Genomic DNA, 21,305 nt, shown 5'->3' on the forward strand with positions numbered 1-21,305 from the left:
TTTCTATTGGTTATTGGTCTTTGCCCATTTTTATACTAGGTTGTTCATCTTTTTCATATTGATTGGTAGGGGTTCTTTATATTGTAAGGACATCAGTCCTTTCTCTGAAATTCTTCTCAGTTTGTCATTTGTTTGTTACCATGCAGAAAATTTTCATTTTCATGTAGCTGCATTTTTCAAACTTTTCTTTTATATTGATTTTGTATTATACCTAGCCAGCCCTTTCCACTTTGAGATTTTATTGTTTTATTATAAAAGCAAGCCAACCTTATTCAGAAAGGTTAGCAAATAGAGGGAAACAAACAAATACCAAAACAACCCTCAATTCTACCTCCCAACACAACTATATTATCCTTTTGACTTATTTCTTTATCATGTTTCTTTATGTATAGCACCCTGTCTTCTTTCCATAGCAACTCTCTGGGCTTAGTTTTCATGATGTAAACTTTGCTAGATGGGTGACCAACTCTCTTTGCTAAAAGAGAATTTAAACTTGTTAAAATAAATTTAACACACGAGAAAATCTTTCCTTCCCTTCATGCTGCACCAGGATTTTCAGGATGGAGAAGCAGTTGCTTGTTCTCCACAAAACCTTCATAAGGCAAGGACTGTGGCACTGGGACATGTCCTGCTCAGCTCTCTGAGGTAGTCAGTGAAAACTCCAGTTTAGAAGCTTGAAACCTAAGTGAATCATCAGGACCCTCATCCTGCAGCCACCACAGGCAGAAATCCATCATTAAGGCAAGGTCAACTGCACTCTGAGCTCCTGAGGAAAATGCAGAGAAAGGAGCCCCTAAACAACTTCATAAAATACTGAAGTTACACTTCCAGAGATTTCTCATGTCCCATCCCTACAATGGAGGTAGGTTTTAAGTAGAATGTTTCCTATTGCCATCAGGCATAAGTAGCTAGTAACAAGAATGCATCTACTTCTCTTGTCTCAACTGCCACCTCTCCTTGCCTCACACTTTGTTCCAGTCTTACAAAACTGCTCTAGCTCCCGGCATACACCACGCTCTCTCCTCGTTTCCAGCAGCCAAGATCTTTGCTCCTGTTACTCTCTCTGCCTTCACCAGCACCACCTTTCCTCCACCGTAAACCTTGCTGTCAGTCTCCTCCTCGTTTTTCCAGCCGACTGTCACATGCTCTAGAGGCTTTCCCAGGTTCCCCCAGGCTGTGTAAACTGCTCAACTTCTGGGCCCCCAATCAAAGCATGTTACCAAGCAGCTTTACCTGGATCTTTCCCTCTAGACTCCAACTTTTCAGGGCAGAGACCACCTTAATTCATCTTTGTATTTTCACTGTCTGGTATAGAGTAAGTGGTGACCTTCAGTTGAAAAAGATAAGGAGGCATTTGACTTACCTTTGGTTTTTTGGGCAGGGGTTAGGAGTACATGGATCCTTTGAGATGCATGATCCAAACTCAAACTGATGGTCTTGGAGGCCCACACAGCGAGCAATGCAGGCACTGGGGTAAGTGCGTCCATTCTGCCCACACACAGGGACAAACTGATCTGCACAGTTGCAGGGCAGACCTGAAGGGAGGAGAGTGCCTCAACAATGTGCATTTGTACGGTCCCCTTCCCCTCATGTTTCCTAATTAAGGCAAACCACTAACAAGCACGCAGAGGTCTCAGGTTAAAATACAATTTTAATAAGTCAGAAAAAAAATCCTTCCAATCTCTGACAGTGTTTTTAAAGGTGGCAAGGTTCTGAAAAGCCATTTGTCTGCATAACGACTTTCCTTTGTTCCATTTATTGCCAGCTAATTGAGGGCCTCCAGATCTTGATTCCAGGGGTAGAGACAAACAGAGCTATGGGTAGGAAAAGTAAAGAATGTTTCTCCCAATCTGGTATATAAAATCTGAAATTTAGATGTTTGATTCTGGCTTAGGGGATTTCTAGAATGTTAGAGGATAATATCAAAACCAAGACAAATAATGAAGGTTGTAAATGCCTCACATAGGTTCCTTCCATCTCCTTAGGGAGGGGGAAGAACAAGAAGGTAGTAACTTGGGAAATTATTGTGACTTGAGACTTAAGAATTTTCATGAACATCTCCTTCTGAGTCCTGTGTGGACTGGGGCACTCTCTGAGTCCCCCAGAATGTGGTATACTTTGTGGCCAGTAAAATCTCCTTAGAGTCTGCTAGCTAAACAGTCATTAATGTAATTTATCCCAGGACACGAGGGGCTACACACTACAGGGAAAAAGCATCCTGCTAGTTGTAAAGTTCAACTTCCCAAAACACTTAGATGTAAGTAAATAAATAAAAGTCTTCCGTGTACGTCCTTAGTTCATTTTTCATCCCCACATCATTTTAACTGTTTCTCTAAGCAGAATGAATTGTCCTCATCAGACCAAGCAGACAAAGGATAAAAATAAAGGACAACAACAACAGAAGAATAAAGCAGCAAAGACTGGTACTCATTAGGGTGGACAGAGGATGGGGTGGAGCTAGTCCTCCCTCTACTTCCTCATCAGTCTGCCGTTCACTTCTTACTTCAGATCTCCTTTTTATTTCCAATGGGCTGGAGATACAAGGTTGGTAAAACCCTATTCTGTTCTCTTCCTACCCCACTCCATGTGTAATACCAACTCCATGGAAGGAGAATCAAGCTGCTGGTGCAGCAGCAAGACATGGAGTAAGGGCAGCTACCTGGTTCCTCTTCACCCAGAACCAAAGGTATTTCAGATTTGGGAAAAAGCAGATACCAGCAGATGCCAGCCACTGTGCTGTTGCTGTTGACAACCGTAGCTTCTTCTCAAGAAAAGAGCATCCCATCGAGCTAGGTTTTTCACTTATTGCAGCTGGTGTGAGCATAATACCAGCAGCATAAAGCAAAGGAAAGTCAAGAAAGTCATATTCTTGACCGATTGTTCACAAAAATTCTTAAGTTTCAAAATTACAATAATTTCCTGAGTTACTTTCCTGTTTTTCCCCATCCCTAAGGAGATATGAATGGAAGGAATCTATGTAAGGCGTTTACAACCTTTGTCTTTGTCTTGCTTTTGTTATCACCCTTCAACATTCCAGAAATCTCCCAAGCGAGACTTGATACATCTAACTTCTAGATTTTATATAGTAGATTGGGAGAAACACTCTTTATTTTTTCTACCTATAGCTTTGTTTATAGGGGTCCCTACCTATATGAATTCAGTAAGACAAGGTAGGACAAGAAAGAAGGTGGTAATAAAAACATTAAAACAGAAGCAAATTTAGAAAATACATGGACACTTTAGACCATAATGGTAGGGATAAATGGGTATTTTAGCAAGTAGAAAAATTACATTTAACTAAAACCATCCCAATCACTGGCCCTGCTCTTTTTGACTCATGGAACTCTAAAAGGACCCTAAGAAACCACTTAGTTTAATGCCTTCAATTTATAGAGGAGGCAACAGATCCAGAGAGGAAAGTGCCTTGCTCTCAGGTTATGTATTAACTTTACTGTGAAAATTTGCAGTTAAGGCAAGACCAGAGAAGCTGCCTTGAAGGGAACATGAGTACAAAGGGATGAGGGCAGCTTCTGGGTGACCATGGTTACCTGTGAAGGTACGACGGTCATCTTCTGAGCTGTGCTCACTGAGACACAGGCGGGTAGAACACACCAAATTACCAGCAAAACAAGAACAGATATTGCAGTCAATATTAAAGGAAGTTCCATGACCTGAGAGAAAGAGAAATAAAATGTTGATCTATGTAATGCATTTATAAATAAATCATAAATTAAAAAATGTAATAGTTTAAAGAGCTTTAAAATAGAAATTCTTGAAAGATGACTTCTGAGTACACAAACTAGGGAGTTAAATTTGTAATACTTATAGTTTTGTATTTACCTCCCACCATACCCCTCCAAACCCCTAATGTGCTCATCTCACCAGACTGCTCCTTATTCTCTGAGAATGTTCCTGGCTACCTCTTTTGCCTCAAGTGCTCATTCCTTTCCTCCTTCTGGAACTTTATTCATCTTTCCAGGACCAGTCCTGATGCCATCTTTGGGTTGAAGACTCTCCTGATGCCCTGGCAGAAATGACTAGCTCCTTAAAGTACATACATTTGGTCTGCTCCTTTTTGTGGCTCAAATTCTCTCCCTTCTTAGCATGCAAAGCATGACCTCAATCCCTCACCCCAGTTTCAGCTCCACAAGGCACTAGTATGTTCTTTTGTAGAGAACAGGCATTTAATCAGTGAAAGCTTATGGAAGGAATGAACTTGTCTATCTTCAGATGTTTTCTGTGATTCAAGGTACATACATTACATTTTAGAATATGGACTAAGCAATGAATACCTGACTTGCTGGTCTAAGCAGAAATTTGCAAGCCCTTTTTAGCCAAGAGTACTCTTCTTAAAATAAAATCTCACCCAGAAGAGTAAAGCAAGAGGCATATGAAAGCTGAACTACTCTGGTTGATGGGTAGGGGGATGGACATAGAGGTAAGGGTAGCAGAATGAGCACGTGTAATGGGGAACACATTCTCAAAAGTGGTATTTTTTCACAATTTTTGAGGTTATATATTGATATGAACAGTTATTAGGGTTATAAGCAAAAGATGGTTAAGGAAACAGTGAGAAAGCAAGACTCTTAGACTTTTAGAGAAGGCGATAAAGCAGGGCACCTTTTAATGTGCTCTCTCGCAACCACGAATCAACAGTGTAGTTTCCATCCCCCAGTTTGCTTTGCATGACGTCAAACTCTGAGTTTTACTTCTGGGAAAGGGGCAGAGGGGAGAGAGACTGTTGAGGAAGGGGTGGGGAGGGGTAGACCTGTGTCCTTGCCTGTGGAGGGCAAGGGCTTTGGAGTCGAATAGGCCTGGGACTGAATACTGCTTTGGTCACTTACTAGGTGGGTGACCTCTCTTACCATCAGCTTCTTTACAATAGCACCCGTATCGAAGAGCAACTGGGAGGATTTAAGGAGATAACACAGGCCAAGACTTAGCATAGTGCTTGGCACACAGTTAAGAGTTCAAGTGTTAGTTATTATTAGCTATTAGTCCCTTCTTGATGAGGCTTCTAAGAGGGTTCCTTAGAAGTCCTCATGTTCTGTATAGTTGAAAAATACTTCCCTGGAATATCTGCTTTGTAGACTTTACTTTCTGGTGAGAACCCATCCAATGTTCTCCCTACAAAATTAATATAACTAATCTCATGTTAAAAACAAAAACAGTTCAAGACTCACTTTTTCTTTTTCCTCCAACAATACAAGACTTCTGAAGGTCTATACAGTGCATCTCTATACAGTTTTCTAAGAGTCCACTTTGCCCGCATGAGCAAATTTTATAACAACCAACTTCCCCTGCAGATGATGGCACTTGGATCAGTGTCCCTTGACGGACAATAAAATCAGATGCTTCTCCCAATTTGCAACCTGTATAGACAAAATTAGCTGAGAGAGTTGGTATTGTTCTCTGATATTGTTTTATGACATTAGATACACTTCACACAAGTCTTATAGGTACTGTGTGGCCACTGAAGATTATGTAATAGAACTTTCACTAAAGAACTGCTTTGGTTCACTGGCCAAAAGCATAACCTCTCAAACAAAAATTCCATGTTCTGTGAGATGGTGATGATTAAAGGACATGTACCTCAAAGTTAGCAATAGTTCTGTACAAAAATGCTATCAGATATATAGTTTTTTATTTCTTTAGGCTTATCAAATGTATGTTAAAATCACAGATATTTTTAAAATGGAGTATGGCGACTGACTAGTTTTAGAATAATCTTGGTCAGAAAACTTTTAGTGATGGAATACAAGTACATCTTAAGTTCAAAGAAAAGTTGAATACTTGATTGGACTTAAGGAAAACCCATTTGTTTCCAAATTTAACAAGATTTATTATGATGCTATAGCTGATATATTATAGCATTACACAAATATTATACATGGTCTTTTGAGACATCATGCTTATTTAATCTTTTGTTCCTTTTTACTTCACACATGTTTAAAAATGTTGATTCTAACACGATAAAGAAACATTTTCAATTGGGAAATAGATAAAAGAAAGCAACTATATTCTAAAGGGACCCACAGAGAGATAAAGACCATAAAAATTCTATGGGATAAAAATTTTTCAGCCTTAAGATCATGTGCATTTCAGCACAACATTAAATTTATGAAGATAATTACACATCCGATTGAGAATGCTATTTCTCCATGTTTTAAAGGAGAGAAAAGAAAAAACACGAACAATGTGCAGTACATCTTCTCAAACATTACAGCATAGAAGACAAAGTACAAAAAGCTGGCCCAAGGGTCTTTCTTCTTTTGTTGTCAAGAACCCCATGACTCGTTATGAGAGTCTGGTTTTGGATTGAAATTAGGTTACAATCAAAATGACTATTGAAAATTACATTTGTCTTTGTCTTTTTCTGCTTACATAAATAATACATGTTGGAAAAACCTTGAACATTATAGAAAAACATAATTTAGAAAATAATCTCATTCCAAAGATAACTCCTATGAAGAAACAGCAGAGGCACGTACTCATACCCACCCCACACCCCACCCATCTACCTCTTACCTTGAACACAAGAGTATGGAAGGCAGGGATCACCAGACGGACACCCTTTCCGGTTTACCTCACAGAGCTCATTAGCAGGGCAAGGATTTGGGTTACAGGGATGAGTCACTTCTTCTACAATGTTACCCAAAGTACTTGGTCCTGAAAAAACAAAAACAGATCAGTTTAACCAACCCAAAAGAGTAACAGAGGTCTGTAAATTGTCTGAGTTAATGACATCTGGAACAAATGGACAGCTCATGAGGACTGATTCTAGTAAGCTATTAAAATACTCAGATTCCTTGATCATTTGTGCATTTAGCATAAACATACATTCATTCATTTGTTATAAATAAATGTTATTGGGTGCCTACAATACACCTGGCAAGGTTCTAGGTACTGGAGATACAGTAGTGAACAAAATAGACAAATCTCTAACATAGAGTTTACATTCTGATCAGGAAATAGACAATAAATAGACACTGTGTGTGTATATGTGTGTGTGTGTGTGTGTGTGTGTGTATATCTATGTAAATAAAAAGTCAGATAACAATAAATAATAAGCAGTGTAAGGGGATGGAAAGTAACAGGTATATTTTCAATAAGGTAGTCAAATAGCTTATGTCTAAGAGGGATAATTTAGCACATTTCACCATAAATGATGGTAATTTATTATGGTAAGATGGACCCTATACCATGATTATATTTCTTGTTAAACAATGACCAAGGAAGAATCTCATTTAATATACAGTCATCCCTCAGCATCTGTGGGGGATTGGTTCCAGGACCTCCATGGATACCAAAAACTGAGGATGCTCAAGTCCTTTATATAAAATGGCATACAGGGGCTTCCCTGGTGGTGCAGTGGTTGAGAGTCCGCCTGCCGATGCAGGGGGCGTGGGTTCGTGCCCCGGTCCGGGAGGATCCCATATGCCGCGGAGCAGCTGGGCCCGTGAGCCATGGCCGCTGAGCCTGCGCATCCGGAGCCTGTGCTCCGCAACGGGAGAGGCCACAACAGTGAGAGGCCCGCGTACCGCAAAATAAATAAATAAATATATAAAACCATTAAAAAAAAAAAAGGCATACATAGTATTTGCATATAACCTAAGTACTCTCTCCTGTATAGTTTAAATCATCTCTAGATTATTTATTTATTTTAATTAAATTAATTTATTTATTTATTTTTGGCTGTGTTGGGTCTTCATTGCTGTGCGCGGGCTTTCTCTAGTTGCGGCGAGCGGGGCTACTCTTCGTTGTGGTGCGCGGGCTTCTCATTGCGGTGGCTTCTCTTTTTTTTTTTTTTTTTTGCGATACGCGGGCCTCTCACTGTTGTGGGCTCTCCCGTTGCAGAGCGCAGGCTCCGGATGCGCAGGCTCAGCGGCCGTGGCTCACGGGCCTAGCTGCTCCGCGGCATGTGGGATCTTCCCGGACCGGGGCACGAACCCGTGTCCCTTGCATCGGCAGGCGGACTCTCAACCACTGCGCCACCAGGGAAGCCCGGGGTGGCTTCTCTTGCTGTGGAGCACGGGCTCTAGGCACATGGGCTTCAGTAGTTGTGGCTCGCGGGCTCTAGAGTGCAGGCTCAGTAGTTGTGGCGCACAGGCTTAGTTGCTCCATGGCATGTGGGATCTTCCTGGACCAGGGCTCGAAACTGTGATCCTTGCATTGGCAGGCGGATTCTTAACCACTGTACCACCAGGGAAGTCTATCTCTAGATTATTTATAATACCTAATACTATGTAAATAGTTGTAAATAAAATGTAAATGCTATGTAAATAGTTGCCAGGTATACAGCAAATTCAAGTTTTGCCTTTTGGAACCTTCTGGAATTTTTCTTTTCCGAATATTTTCAATCTGCAAATGCGGAACCTGTGGATATGCAGGGCCAACTATATGTGTGATATTTAAAAAGAGTATTGAAATTTAAACAAAAGCATTTCTTTAAGTTTCCTCCCACTGAAAAAGTTTCCTTCTACACATATATTTGACTGCTCTAATAGCATCCAGGATTGTGAATACATTCATTTTGCCTACTTGATTTTAGGCCAGACTCACCCTCTAAGGCTAACAGAGGTAGAGGGCTCTTGGAGTTTATCTCATCCAGCCCAATCATTTTATAAATAGGGAAGCTGAGACTCAAAGAAGTGATCTGCCTATGATTCTAGTCTAATGCTATCTTTTTTTCTATACTGGTCACTAAGGCTAAGGGACACAGTTTGTTTGTCTTGAGAAAATATAGCGACATTTTCTGCTATATATAGCAGGATGGCAATGGGCCCACAGATAAAAACATCTCTCCCAGTTTCCCTTACAATTAGGCGTGGTTTTCCCTTACACTAGGATATGGTGGCTAGAATTACAGTAGTCATGTTGTGACGATAAATACATGAAGTAACCTTGATGATGGAAGCCAAGCACTAAGGATGGTGGAGAAAGAAAAAGGAGGCTAGGTTCCTGATGATGGAGCCACTATAACAGCCCTGGACTATTTACTTCTGGGCTTTCTTTTGCTTCTATCTGTTCTGTCATTTGCAGTTGAACTTAATCCTCTCTAACACAGGAAAACAAAGCTAGCAGGAGCTGAACTCACTGCCTTTCCAGCTAGCCCATGGCACTAATGCCCCCTGGTGGCAGCCTAAACACTTCCCTTACCCTAACTACATGGTGTGTATGAGTTCTACTTGTTAATCCCTGGTTTCCACCACACATAGTCACCTCCTGCCAGGAAGCTTAGCTCCAGAATCCCTCAAGAAGATACCAACTTATTCTTCTAGCTCTTGGCAGGAGTATTTGGCACAGAAAAATTCCATTTTTCATGAACTAACCCAGACCATCATTCCTTACCCCCTATTTGGTGGATAAGTCCAAGCCAACACCTGGCTCAGGTCCACTGATATTCCGACGACAGAAAGCTGAAGAATCCCTAGGGGAAATTCCACTTCTTGGTCAAATCATGGCAAGGAGACGGCAATGATAAAAGGCTGGTTATCTGAGTATGCTGGCCCCTGATTCACCACTTAGAATTCCTGATTGATAACAGTTCACTACCTCCTCAGACTGATATAATAATTGCTTCTCTGTACATGTTTTAAGATGGGGGGATTGACATATACACACTACTATATATAAAACAGATAACTAATAAGGATCTATTGTATAGCACAGGGAACTCTACTCAATATTCTGTAATGTCCTATACGGGAAAAGAATCTAAAAAAGAGTGTATATATGTATATGTATAACTGATTCACTTTGCTGTACACCTGAAACTAACACAACGTTGTAAATCACCTAGACTCCAATAAAAATTAAAAAAAGAAAAGAGAGAAAGATGACAATTCTTTCCTGAGCCAAAGAGGCCAAGCAAATAAGAGTCTGCAGTTGAGGTAGTATCATTAAACCACATGTTCTTAACAGAATGATACTCATCCAAAGCAAACAACAAGGGCAGAGACAGAAGGGAGAAGCCTTTGAAATTAAAAAAACCAAAGTACTTACTGAGATATGTATCCAAAGGTATACAGTTCTCCAGGTCATCTGTAGGTGACAGAAGCTCACAAATACTTTCAGCTGTGTGGTCTTCAGGGAATTTGTTCTGGTCCCCACATTTCTTCAGAATCTCCACACAATCTGATCTTGAAAAGGAAAACACACACAAATTTAGGGTTTGAGGAACTGCCTCACGTTGTCTAGCCAATATCAATTCTGTTTCAGTTTTCATAACGCAACAATGTTTCACACTTTATAGGTGTAACTATGACAAAAGAGAATAGGAGTGATAGCAGACCTTATTAAGTTGAGGAGTAAGTAATGTATTACCATATCAAAGCATGCCTAACTTTCTCCGACCTGAGATCAAAGGCCTTGCTCAAATGTTACACTCATACTTACTGTTACTACCATCAGTGTGGCTTTTCACTGTCTTTGAAAGGAAATGAACCTAGGCTAATCTGATTTGCTCTTTGCAAAATCATACATTGTCTCAGGACCTTATGCATGCTTGCTTCTTCCTTTCTTCTTCTATCACTCCCTTCCTGCCATTCTCTTTTTAAAAATCTGCTTTGTTATCAACATTAAGGTGTTTGGCCTATAACAACTGGAAAATCCACTACTTTAAAATTTTCTGTCTTCAATAGGGATTTGACATCTATAAAATTTCTGTGCTAAGAGTCTATAAATTTCCCACTTGTTGCCTCTTGCTTGTCACCCAGTAGTTACCCCTCATCTCTCCCCTACTCAGGCCACCCTCAAGTCATGTCAGAGAACAGATCCGGACCCTATTCAAGGTTGAAATAATCTGCAGTCAGTCATCAAGTGCCCAGCACCACTGAGCCACATACCAACACCTTAAGGGCTGGATATTACCTTGGTTTTGGAAAAAAAGATGCTCGAAGAGCCGTTGACACAGATTACTATGTAGTTAATGCTTTTGGTTTCACCCACCATAGCAGCTTTCATCTTTATCTTAGATCCTTTTTTTTTTGTCTTCCTATTTACTTTTTTAAAATTTTATTTTTTATTGTAGTATAGTTTTATTTATAATGTTGTGTTAGTTTCAGGTATAGCAAAGTGATTCAGTTATATATATATATATTCTTTTTCTTTATATATATATACATTCTTTTTCAGATACTTCTCCCTTATAGGTTATTACAAAATACTGAGTATAGTTCCTTGTGCTATACAGTAGGTCCTTGTACTTTATCCTAGATCTTAAGCAAACCATTCACAAAATGTTTTAGGAACAGGCCCTAATGACTATATTTACTAAGTCTTTCACTCATCAAACATTTTTGGAATACCTATTGCATATTAGGATTATGCTAATCCCTGAAGAGGAGAAAAAGAGGAGAGAGGAGATAAGAAAAGAGAGGTACAAAGAAGAATGAACTCCTCAAGGAGAGCAAGGTCTAACAGAATATAAAACAAGTACACAAATTAAAATATACAAATAGAATTGTGCATTGAAGATATGCAATGTTTCTTGAACTAAGTTCCATAAGAGAAGTACAAATAAAGGTCTACAGAAATTTGTAGTAAGGATAAATTACTATCAGCTGGAGAAATCTGGGAAGATTCCATAGGAATGACTGGTATTTGAGAGAGGCTAAGAAGGACAGGCAGTGGGCGAGTGGAGATGGAAGAGTATTTTCAGCAGAGGAGGAAAAGCATTTAACATGTGGGGGTGATGGGCAAAAGGAAGTGGTGGGAAAGAAAACTAAAGATAGGCTGTGAGTAGAGATCATGAAAGGTCTGAACCAAAACCAGAGAGTCATTATGATGAAAGAAACTTACTTGCAAATAATACTTCCCCGGGATTTACTATGACAAGGTTTAATCTGCAGTGAACAAGCTATTGCTTTCCACATTTCTGGCTGGCATTTTTTAATGTCAAGAACAGGTATGTTGATAAATGGCATCTTTATGCTTCCTTTCTCCCACAGCTTCATGTCATTCATGGCTCCTTGATCTGACTGAGCATTGCAACTCCTGAAAAGTTCTGTTGGTCTGAAGAGAAAAAAGTCCAGAAGGAATCAAGAGGCAATTACTTTCTACAGAGAAACAATGTGTAAAATCTTGACATGCCAATGCATCAGGAAAATCTGATTTTTTTTTTAAGGAAAGTACATACAACCTATCAAAGATTGTCAGCTTTGAATATATGAAAATTCAATGTAGACATAGACACTAGCATTAAGACTCTGATTGCAATTTTTCTTTATAATATGGATTTTTGTGAGGCAGTTAAAAACTTTAAAACACTGTGGACAGGACTATCATCTCCAACTATACCATTTCTTTCATTTCACAAAATAAATATTAAAGTCCAAGTTTTAAAAATTGAGGTATTATTTATAAAAATAAAATTTACAGATTTTATGGTTAGTTTGATGTGATTTAACAAACATGTACCTTTACACAGGCATATCCAAATCAATAAAGAAGCATTTCCATCATGTCAGAAAGTTCCTTTGTGTCCCTGTCCAGTCAATGCCCTCCCTGCTGACTGCACCCCAGAGGCCACCACCATCTGTGCTTAGATCACCGTCGATTAATTCTGCCCGTTGTAGAACTTCATATAAATGGAATCATACTATATGTATTCTTTTGGGTCTAGTGTCTTTAGCTAAATAATCTTCTTGAGATTTACTTATGTTGTTATACATATAAATTGTTCTTTTTATTGTTCAGTAGTATTCCATTAATAAATGTACCACAATTTGTTTATCTCAGTGGTTCCCAAACTTTTTGATCTCATGACTCATTTACATTCTTGAAATTATTAAGTTCTCAAAAAGTTTTTGTTTATGTGGGTTATATCCACCCCTACCCATCACACTGTAAATCAAAACTGAGAGATTTTTAAAGTACTTATTCATTTAAAATGATAATAAACCCATTACATGTTAAAGCAAAAATTAGTGAGAAGGGTAGATCTGTTTTATAGTTTTGAAAATCTATTTAATGTCTGGCTTTATAGAAGACAGCTGCATTTTCATATCTGCTCCTACATTCAATCTGTTGCTGTATCATGTCTTAAAGCAGCTGGAAAACTTCACTCTTCACTCTTTTGAGAATGTGAGTGAAATAGGCAAATAACATCTTAGTATTATTATAAAAATAGTTTTGATCTCAAGGGGTTTTGGGGGCCGCAGACCACACTTTGAGAAATGCTGGTTTATTCATTCACTGTTTTATAGACATTAAGGTTGTTTCTAGTTTTCATGTCTCTTTCCCCTGGCTATGAATGACATTTTTGGGTCATAACTTATTAAGAAACTGCCAAACTGTTTTCCAAAGTGGTCATACCATTTTACACTCTCACCAGCAATGTATGAAACTTCTAGTTGGTTTACATGCTTGTCAGTCTTCTAATTTTAACTATTTGGTATGAGGAGGCATCTCATTGGGGTTTTTATTTGCATTTTACATAACTAATGGTAATACACTTTTTCACATACTAAGTGGCTCTTTTGATGTCTTCTTTGATGAAGTGTCCTTGAAAATTTTTTGCCCATTTTTTAATTGGGTTGTTTGACTTTTTATTATGAGGCTGTGGGAGTTATTTATATATTCTGGATACAGGACCTCTGTCAAATGCACGTGTGTGTGATTGTGTGTGTGTACATGTGTAATATATTGAATATTTTTTCTCAGACTGTGGCTTATCTTTTCAAATTTTAAATGGTGTCTTTTGGTGAACAAAAATGTTTACTGTTGAACTCTAGTTCATTAATTTTTTTCTTTTATAATTAGTGTATTTTGTGTCCTGCCTACAAAATCTCTGGCTATATCAAGGCTATCAACATAGTCTCCTATTTTTTTTTTCTAGAAGCTTTTATTTTTAGCTTTTATGTTTAGTTCTACGACCCATCTTGAATTAATTTTTGTGGATGGTGTGAGATGGAGGTTAAGGTTTTATTTTTTTCATACAGATATTCAGTTGTTCCAGCATCATTTGTTGGTAAGATGTTGCTTTTGGCACTGAATTGCCTTGCTGCCTTTGTTGAAAATCAATTTATATGTGTGGGTCTATTCTTGCCTATTTTGTCATTGATCTATTTGTCTAAACTTATGCCAATATTACATTGATTTAATTTCTTTTTAAAATTAAAAAAAATTTATTTATTTATTATTATATAATTTATTATTATTCTTTTTTGGCTGCACCACACGTCTTGTGGGATCTTAGGTTCCTTGACCAGGGACTGAACCTGGGCCCTCGGCAGTGAAAGCACAGAGTCCTAACCACTGGACCACCAGGGAATTGCTACATTGACTTAATTTCTATTGCTTTATAATAAGTCTTGAAATCATGTACTGTAAGTTCTCCAAATTTATTCCTTAAAAAAATTGTTTTAGCTCTTCTAGGTTATTTGTCTTTTCATATGAATTTTAGAATTAGTCTGGCACTTTCTATTTTAAAAAGCTGGTTGGGATTTTGATTGAGATTGCACGGAATCTAGAGATTGGTTTCAGGAGAATTAACATCTTAACAATATTGAGTCTTCTAATCCATGAACATGGTACTTCTCTCCATTTAACTTCTCTCTTCAAAGTTTTCTGGCTCCTAGTGTAGAGTTCTTGCACATCTTTTGTTAATCTCTAAGTATTTCATATTTTTGATGCAATTGTGTAAATTTTTTTTTATAAATTTCATTTTCTAATTGTTTGTTGCTAATATACAGAAATACAATTGGCTTTTGTATGTTAAAGTTGTACCCTGTGACTTTGTTAAATTCAAGGATTTAAGGGGAGCTTGTATGCAGATTGTTGGGGCATCTCCTTTTGTGGTTCCCTCCTTTCTGGGATTTTCCAATTTCATATCCAGCCACTCTGGCAGCCCCAAACTGTGATCTCTTAACTCCTCAGCCCAAGACTGCTGCTTTTTGCTTGAATTCTATATGCCATGCCAGGGGACTGAGAGTGCCCATGAAGAAAAAACTGGATAAATGTGGCCCCCACTCAGTGTGGCTTCTATCTTTCATGAGATGTACTTCCTCCTGCTTTTGGTCACTCTCAAATGGCTTCAAAACAATTATGTTTTTATATTTTGTGCAGAGCTCATAATTGGTACTGACAGGAATGGCAGTCTGATACAAACTGCTCCACCATTACCAGAAGCTAGAACTATGTGCAAATTTAACTTGAAACATTTCATAGACTTCAAATTTGCTCAACCTCTAAGCCAGGTCCTTATTGGCTAACACTAGTTGTGAAGATATCTCAATTTTCTTACTCAAAATAATAATCTGAATACTTTTAAGAGGATCGGATGTGTGTTAGCTTGAGGTGAGTATCCTCTGAACTTCCTTCTGCCTCAACTGAATGATTCTCTTCCTTTTCGTGTTCTTGATCTCTGGGCTGCAGCTCATAAAACCAGCCAGTCCCCTTTTCTTTAGAAACTCTCCCTCTCTGGCTTCTCTGATATGGCATTCTCTATGCTTCTGGATGCCCTTTTTCTGTTTTCTTCATTGCTTCTTCAGCCATTAATTCAGTTCTTGGCCCTTATTTTTCATACCTTAACTGATATCTCAGGGAAACACCTATTCAAATTGCTTCTGTAAAGAAAGTTTTTGTATGAAATAGGGGACTCACTGAGTGGGAACTTCAACCAATCTGAAGGTCTTTCAAAACAAATTGTCCGGGCTTCCCTGGTGGCGCAGTGGTTAAGAGTCTGCCTGCCGTTGGAGGGGACACGGGTTCGTGCCCCGGTCCGGGAAGATCCCACATGCCGCGGAGCGGCTGGGCCCATGAGCCATGGCCGCTGAGCCTGCACGTCCTGAGCCTGTGCTCCGCAGCGGGAGAGGCCGCAACAGTGAGAGGCCCGCGTACCACAAAAACAAAAACAAAAAAACAAAAAAAACACAAATTGTCCGTAAGAGGGCATTTGGATGAGCAAATTGCTCACAGTGTTTTATTCTGCAGTGAATTATTTCCACTGGTGGTGCAGCAGAAGGGAGCGGGGAAGAATGGTAGACTGAAGGCAGAGGAGACTCTTTGAGTTCTAGAAGTTTGAAGTATCACGAGATTAGAAGGGACTTTGTTACAGTGCTTCCTTTCCCAGGGGTGATTTGCAAGATAGAATATAGCATTTAAAGATGAAATGATAAAGGTATACTACTTCCTTTTAACTTAGCAGGAACAAAATCAGAGTAAAATGATCTTTTCACTTATTTAAAAACAAGGCAATTAATGATAAAATACTTCTATTCCACATATAGTAATTTGCTCCTACCTGTTGTTAAAATTAGTACAGTAAGTAAGATTTCTACAGCCCAACTGGCAAGGTTCCCGAACATCTGCTAAACAGGTCAACATGGACACTTCCACTGGATTATATTCACAAAAGCGATCAAACTCTTGCCAACTCTGTGTATTGCCCCAGCTCATGCTATAAAGTTTAGTGCACAGTTCCCTGAAACAGAAGAACAAATGAAGAAACGTACAGATGAGCCAAATGAATAAATATTTGATTTGCATAAAACGTGAACTCTATGAACTGTACTTTAGAACATAAACGAAAAAAAAAGTACAAAAACCAAAAGACTAAGATCTATCTTCTAGAATTTAGAGCCTGAAAAAGTCATCTTTTATATGAAAAAGTTAGCTTTATTATCCATCTCTTTCCTTTTTGCTATGGTTTCTAGAAAGCTCAGTGCTAAATTTAATGTTTAATTATAGTATTGTACATCCTTATTCTTGGCACAATTATTCCCCTTTATATTTCTGATCTCTCTTTTACCTTTACTTGAAGTAAGGTAAAGCATATGGTGTTGCCTCCACAAAGATATAGTCCACTATATTTATACTTCAATCACAGGAGGCAAAACTGTGACATGATCCTCAGACTCCTTTTTTTTTTTTTTTTTTTGCGGTACGTGGGCCTCTCACTGCTGTGGCCTCTCCCGTTGCGGAGCACAGGCTCCGGATGCAGGCTCAGCGGCCATGGCTCAGGGGCCCAGCCGCTCCGCGGCACGTGGGATCTTCCCGGACCGGGGCACGATCCCGCGTCCCCTGCACTGGCAGGCGGACTCTCAACCACTGCGCCACCAGGGAAGCCCCAGACTCCTTTTAAAAAGCATTACAGACTTAGGGTTCACTGGATTCTCCCTGAAAAAGTATCCCCAAGCCACTTATATTCCTTAAGATATACCAAGATAGCCTACATGTAAAGGTTTTATGAATTCCAAAGCTGCTATAAACTATTGTATATAGTAATATATACTATATATATATACACACTATTGTAGTATGTATGCATTTTTATTTCAGTACTCGATGATTATAAAGCAACTTCAGTGCATATATAAAGCTAAAATAACATCAGTATCATTTCCAAAGTGCTTTCACACATTATATTCATTAGTTTAATTTTTAACATTTATAAATGTAATAAAAGTGTCAAAAAAAAGTAACACATAATATAAAATTTTAATACTACCGGAATATGCAAAATCACAAGTAGAAATTCTCCACCCCTGTCACATTTTGACTCTCATAATTACCCCTATGAGGAGGGTATCTTTACTTTTATAAGTTTGCTCATTCACTCTACCAGCATTTATTGAGTGCCTGTTTTGTGTGAGGCCCTGTTGAAGGCACTGGAAATGCAGTGGTGAATAAAAGAGACAAAGTCCCTGCTCTCAATTGAGCTTACACATGATGGGGATGAGAAAGCTGATATCAAGATCCATTAGGTAGGGACTTCGCTGGAGGTGCAGTGGTTGAGAGTCTGCCTGCCAATGCAGGGGACACAGGTTTGAGCCCTGGTCCAGGAAGATCCCACATGCCGCGGTGCAACTAAGCCTGTGCACCACAACTACTGAGCCTGTGCTCTAGAGCCCGTGAGCCACAACTACTGAGCCCACGTGCCACAACTACTGAGCCTCTGTGCCTAGAGCCTGTGCTCCGCAACAAGAGAAGCCACAGCAATGAGAAACCCGCACACCGCAACAAAGAAGCCCAGCTTGCCACAACTAGAGAAAGCCTGCATGCAGCAACTAAGACCCAACGCAGCCATTAAAAAAAAAAAAAAAAAAAAAATCCATTAGGTACCTTGATCTGGAAATCAGTCCTTTCTTTAGTCCTAACTTTCTGAATGACCTTGGACAGATTGTTTAACATCTCAGAGTTAGTTTTCTATATATATACAAGAATTATACAAATTGACATCAGTCATAAGATGATACCAGTCATCTTGTAAGGTTTCATGAGGATGAAACAAGATGAAAGTGAAAGCATTCAGTAAACCATAAAACCTTACATCAAGGTAAGAGGTGCCACGTTTCTTACTGAAATTCTTCTGGGATGACACAGCCAGTCCTATCTCCAGTGACTACAGGGCATAAACTGTTTTGTAGACATTCAAAGAAGTACTCAGCATCCCTCCCATATGTACATTTATTAATTCCTATCAGCAATACAATTTCCTGAATTATAGGGCCAACTTAACTTCTCTTTTAGCCCTTCTGTTAATTTTCTTTGGATGTTTTCCAGATTTTTTCATATCTTTGATAAAGTCTGATGAGCTATTCTAGGCACAAGTTTTTGCTAAAGTCCATCCAATTTAGAAACCAGAGGAAAGATCGTTTCACTCCTCGTATGTCATATTCATTTCAGGATATTCTAGTAATATGTGGTACCTTTTCACCCAAAATATCTCTAATAAAGCAAACTTCTGTTTCGCCTATGTTAAACCTTTACCTTATCTCCATTTATTCTTATCTCTAGATTGTGTTTCCTCCAACCTACACAAATAGTATTGCCAATTTTTTATCCCTAAGTGTATCATCCAAATGAATGCCAATACACTGCTGTCTAACTTTGGATATAAGTGCCAGCCCAGGTTATTCACCAACACATGCAAAAAGTTGATTAAGTTCAAAGTTTCACAATTTAACAAAAAGAATATCCCTTAGATGTCTGGTCAAAACATCTCCTAAATTGTAAGCTTACTTGACGATAACCTCGAGGGTAGAATTCATATTGTATCATCTTTAAATATTTATTGCCCTGCCAATGCTAAACCTCCACACCGCAAAACACAGTGCTTTTAGCTCAATGTACAAAAACAATGTTCTATATATACATCATGCTCAATAAATATCTGCTGGATGAAAGAATGATTTTATATCTTCTAGACTCTTAAGACTACACAGTGCAAGAACATAACACACATTTGCTAGACTTAAATTCATTAATTAAAATGCTATTTTCTACTGTTTTTAATAAAGGAAAATGAGGTACTGACCTACACGTTGAAGTGTTTGCTTTAGAACAACAGTGCAATTTAGCGCCATCAAGGCCTGTAGAGGGAGGAGGGTGTACAGTGACTCCAGGGTGAACAGATTGTGAGCTTTCAAGAAAACACTGCCAAAGTGGATCCTGAGGCAAAGGCTGGGTCTTACAACCCTCGATGAGGCCATCAACAATCTCCATTTCTGTTTTCTTAGACATCAGAATTCTCTTGCAGGCATTTTGGCAAGCATGATCTTCAGCTCTGTCACAGCAATATAAACCTACATTTTCAGAATATAAGTGGCTTAATTAGCTGGTTTTATGTCATGCATTGCTCAGACAGAAGGACCCAGTGGTGTACTGGAACCTGTCACTACTCTTGAGTCATGTCAATTTCTCCAGTATACTAAGCCTACCAAATTCTCTCTCCATTACTTTGCAATATAGCAAATAAGTGAAAAGCTAAAGGTAGACTAGGTATTTATTCCCAGATTCACCACTGTGCCCAATCATGGGATCTCCAGCACTATTCCTAGATAAATGAAAGGTCCTCTTACACCTAAGAGGTCCTTACATGCAAGGCATTTTATGTTCCTGGAAAGGGTATTGTAGATCAAACTGGAATTATTTCATGCTAGAAACAGCTACCTAAAAGGGATTATGTTCTTGACATAACGAGAAAGATGACTAATTTTAATAGCAATAACCACAAATACTGTATTTCATTATATTCTGGGATATAAAGCTTTTACAAATCTGTGCAAATGAATTAATCTAAGTAGTAATTTAAATAATACAATTAAAAACTCTGACAAGATATCAGTTTGCTTCTGCCCTTACTTTTCTATAAAAAATCAGAAAGCAAGAGAACACTTTCAACAAGTCTATAGGATTCAGAGGGCTTCTTTGAAGTAGTTTTCTTAGGAGTTTGACTTCTTAAGAAGCTTATTCAGGCATATCTGTTATCTGTCTGTAGCTTTCTTTTCCGGATTTCCTATGTATTAGCACAGACATTTGAGATGGTTGTTCTACCCTTAAAACATTTTTCCGCCTTTTTTTTTTTTTTTTTTTTTTTTTTTGAGCTGCTATCTGTCAACATTGCTTCAGCAGCACCTCTCTATAGCCTAAATGTCAGTGAAGACAGATCTGCCTTTGAAATGAATGAAGGTTATTATGGCAAATGCTTCACCCTCTGATTTTCATCACACAACCACACAAATGTCATAAGCCTTAGAGTTCTGCTTTAGATTCTGGCCAAACAAGGCACATAGCACTGCTTCTGAGTTTACAAAAACAAGTCGTTCAATATCCCAGTGTAAATCAAAACATTGGCATCTGGCTTCTGAGTCTTACAAGTCTCTTGCCAGTTTTGCTTAATTAGTCAGTTCTTAAAGTCTGATCATCTCTAAATGAACAAAGTGGATTATAGGCTTTCCAAAGCTGAGATTTTGAAGACCCCATAACATGCAAGTTCATTAGGAGGCCCTAATTTTTTAAAAGTATCAGGATCTCATTTATATTGATGTTTTTATTATAAAAGTAATAAATTTCATTGGTAAAATTCAAACATTACACATCCATATAATGTGGAATAGGTATATAACTAAAAATGTACCTTACTATACACATTTAGTTCTGACACTTGCTTTTTTTTTGCTTATTACATCTTGGACTTCTATAAACATACATCTTTTTTTTTTTTGTATTGAAGTATAGTTGATTTACAATATTGTGTTAGTTTCACATGCACAGCAAAGTAATTCGGTTATGCATATATATGTTGGGTTTTTTTATTCTTTTCCATATGTTGTCACAAGATATTCAATATAGCTCCCTGTGCTATACAGTAAATCTTTGTTGTTTACCTATTTTGTATGTGGTAGTGTACATCTTAATCCATACTTCTAATTTATCCCTCACCCCACCCCCCTTCCCCCTTGGTAACCATAAGTTTGTTTTCTATGTCTGTGAGTCTATCTGTTTTGTAAAAAGTTCATTTGTATTATTTTTCAGATTCCACATATAAGTGATATCATTTAGTATTTGTCTTTGTCTGA

At 38.4% G+C, this 21,305-nt stretch overlaps 1 protein-coding gene across 6 annotated transcripts in view; it reads right to left on the minus strand.

The window, feature by feature from the left end:
- The window catches only part of RECK (reversion inducing cysteine rich protein with kazal motifs), a 71,831-nt gene that overhangs the window by 11,164 nt on the left and 39,362 nt on the right, over positions 1 to 21,305 (minus strand). For 5 of the 6 annotated variants that reach the window (XM_030884234.2, XM_030884237.2, XM_060300762.1 and 2 more), the window contains 8 exons: positions 19,262 to 19,529; positions 16,247 to 16,426; positions 11,803 to 12,015; positions 10,006 to 10,142; positions 6,529 to 6,669; positions 5,184 to 5,372; positions 3,549 to 3,671; positions 1,364 to 1,535 (listed from right to left, as the gene is read on the minus strand). In XM_030884234.2, coding sequence (XP_030740094.1) covers positions 1,364 to 1,535; positions 3,549 to 3,671; positions 5,184 to 5,372; positions 6,529 to 6,669; positions 10,006 to 10,142; positions 11,803 to 12,015; positions 16,247 to 16,426; positions 19,262 to 19,529 — 1,423 coding nt within the window. The remainder of the gene's footprint in view (positions 1 to 1,363; positions 1,536 to 3,548; positions 3,672 to 5,183; positions 5,373 to 6,528; positions 6,670 to 10,005; positions 10,143 to 11,802; positions 12,016 to 16,246; positions 16,427 to 19,261; positions 19,530 to 21,305) is intronic. The other variant, XM_060300761.1, reaches the window with a different exon arrangement.

The sequence above is a fragment of the Globicephala melas genome, chromosome 6 (assembly GCF_963455315.2).
Source record: "Globicephala melas chromosome 6, mGloMel1.2, whole genome shotgun sequence".
NCBI lineage: Eukaryota > Metazoa > Chordata > Mammalia > Artiodactyla > Delphinidae > Globicephala > Globicephala melas.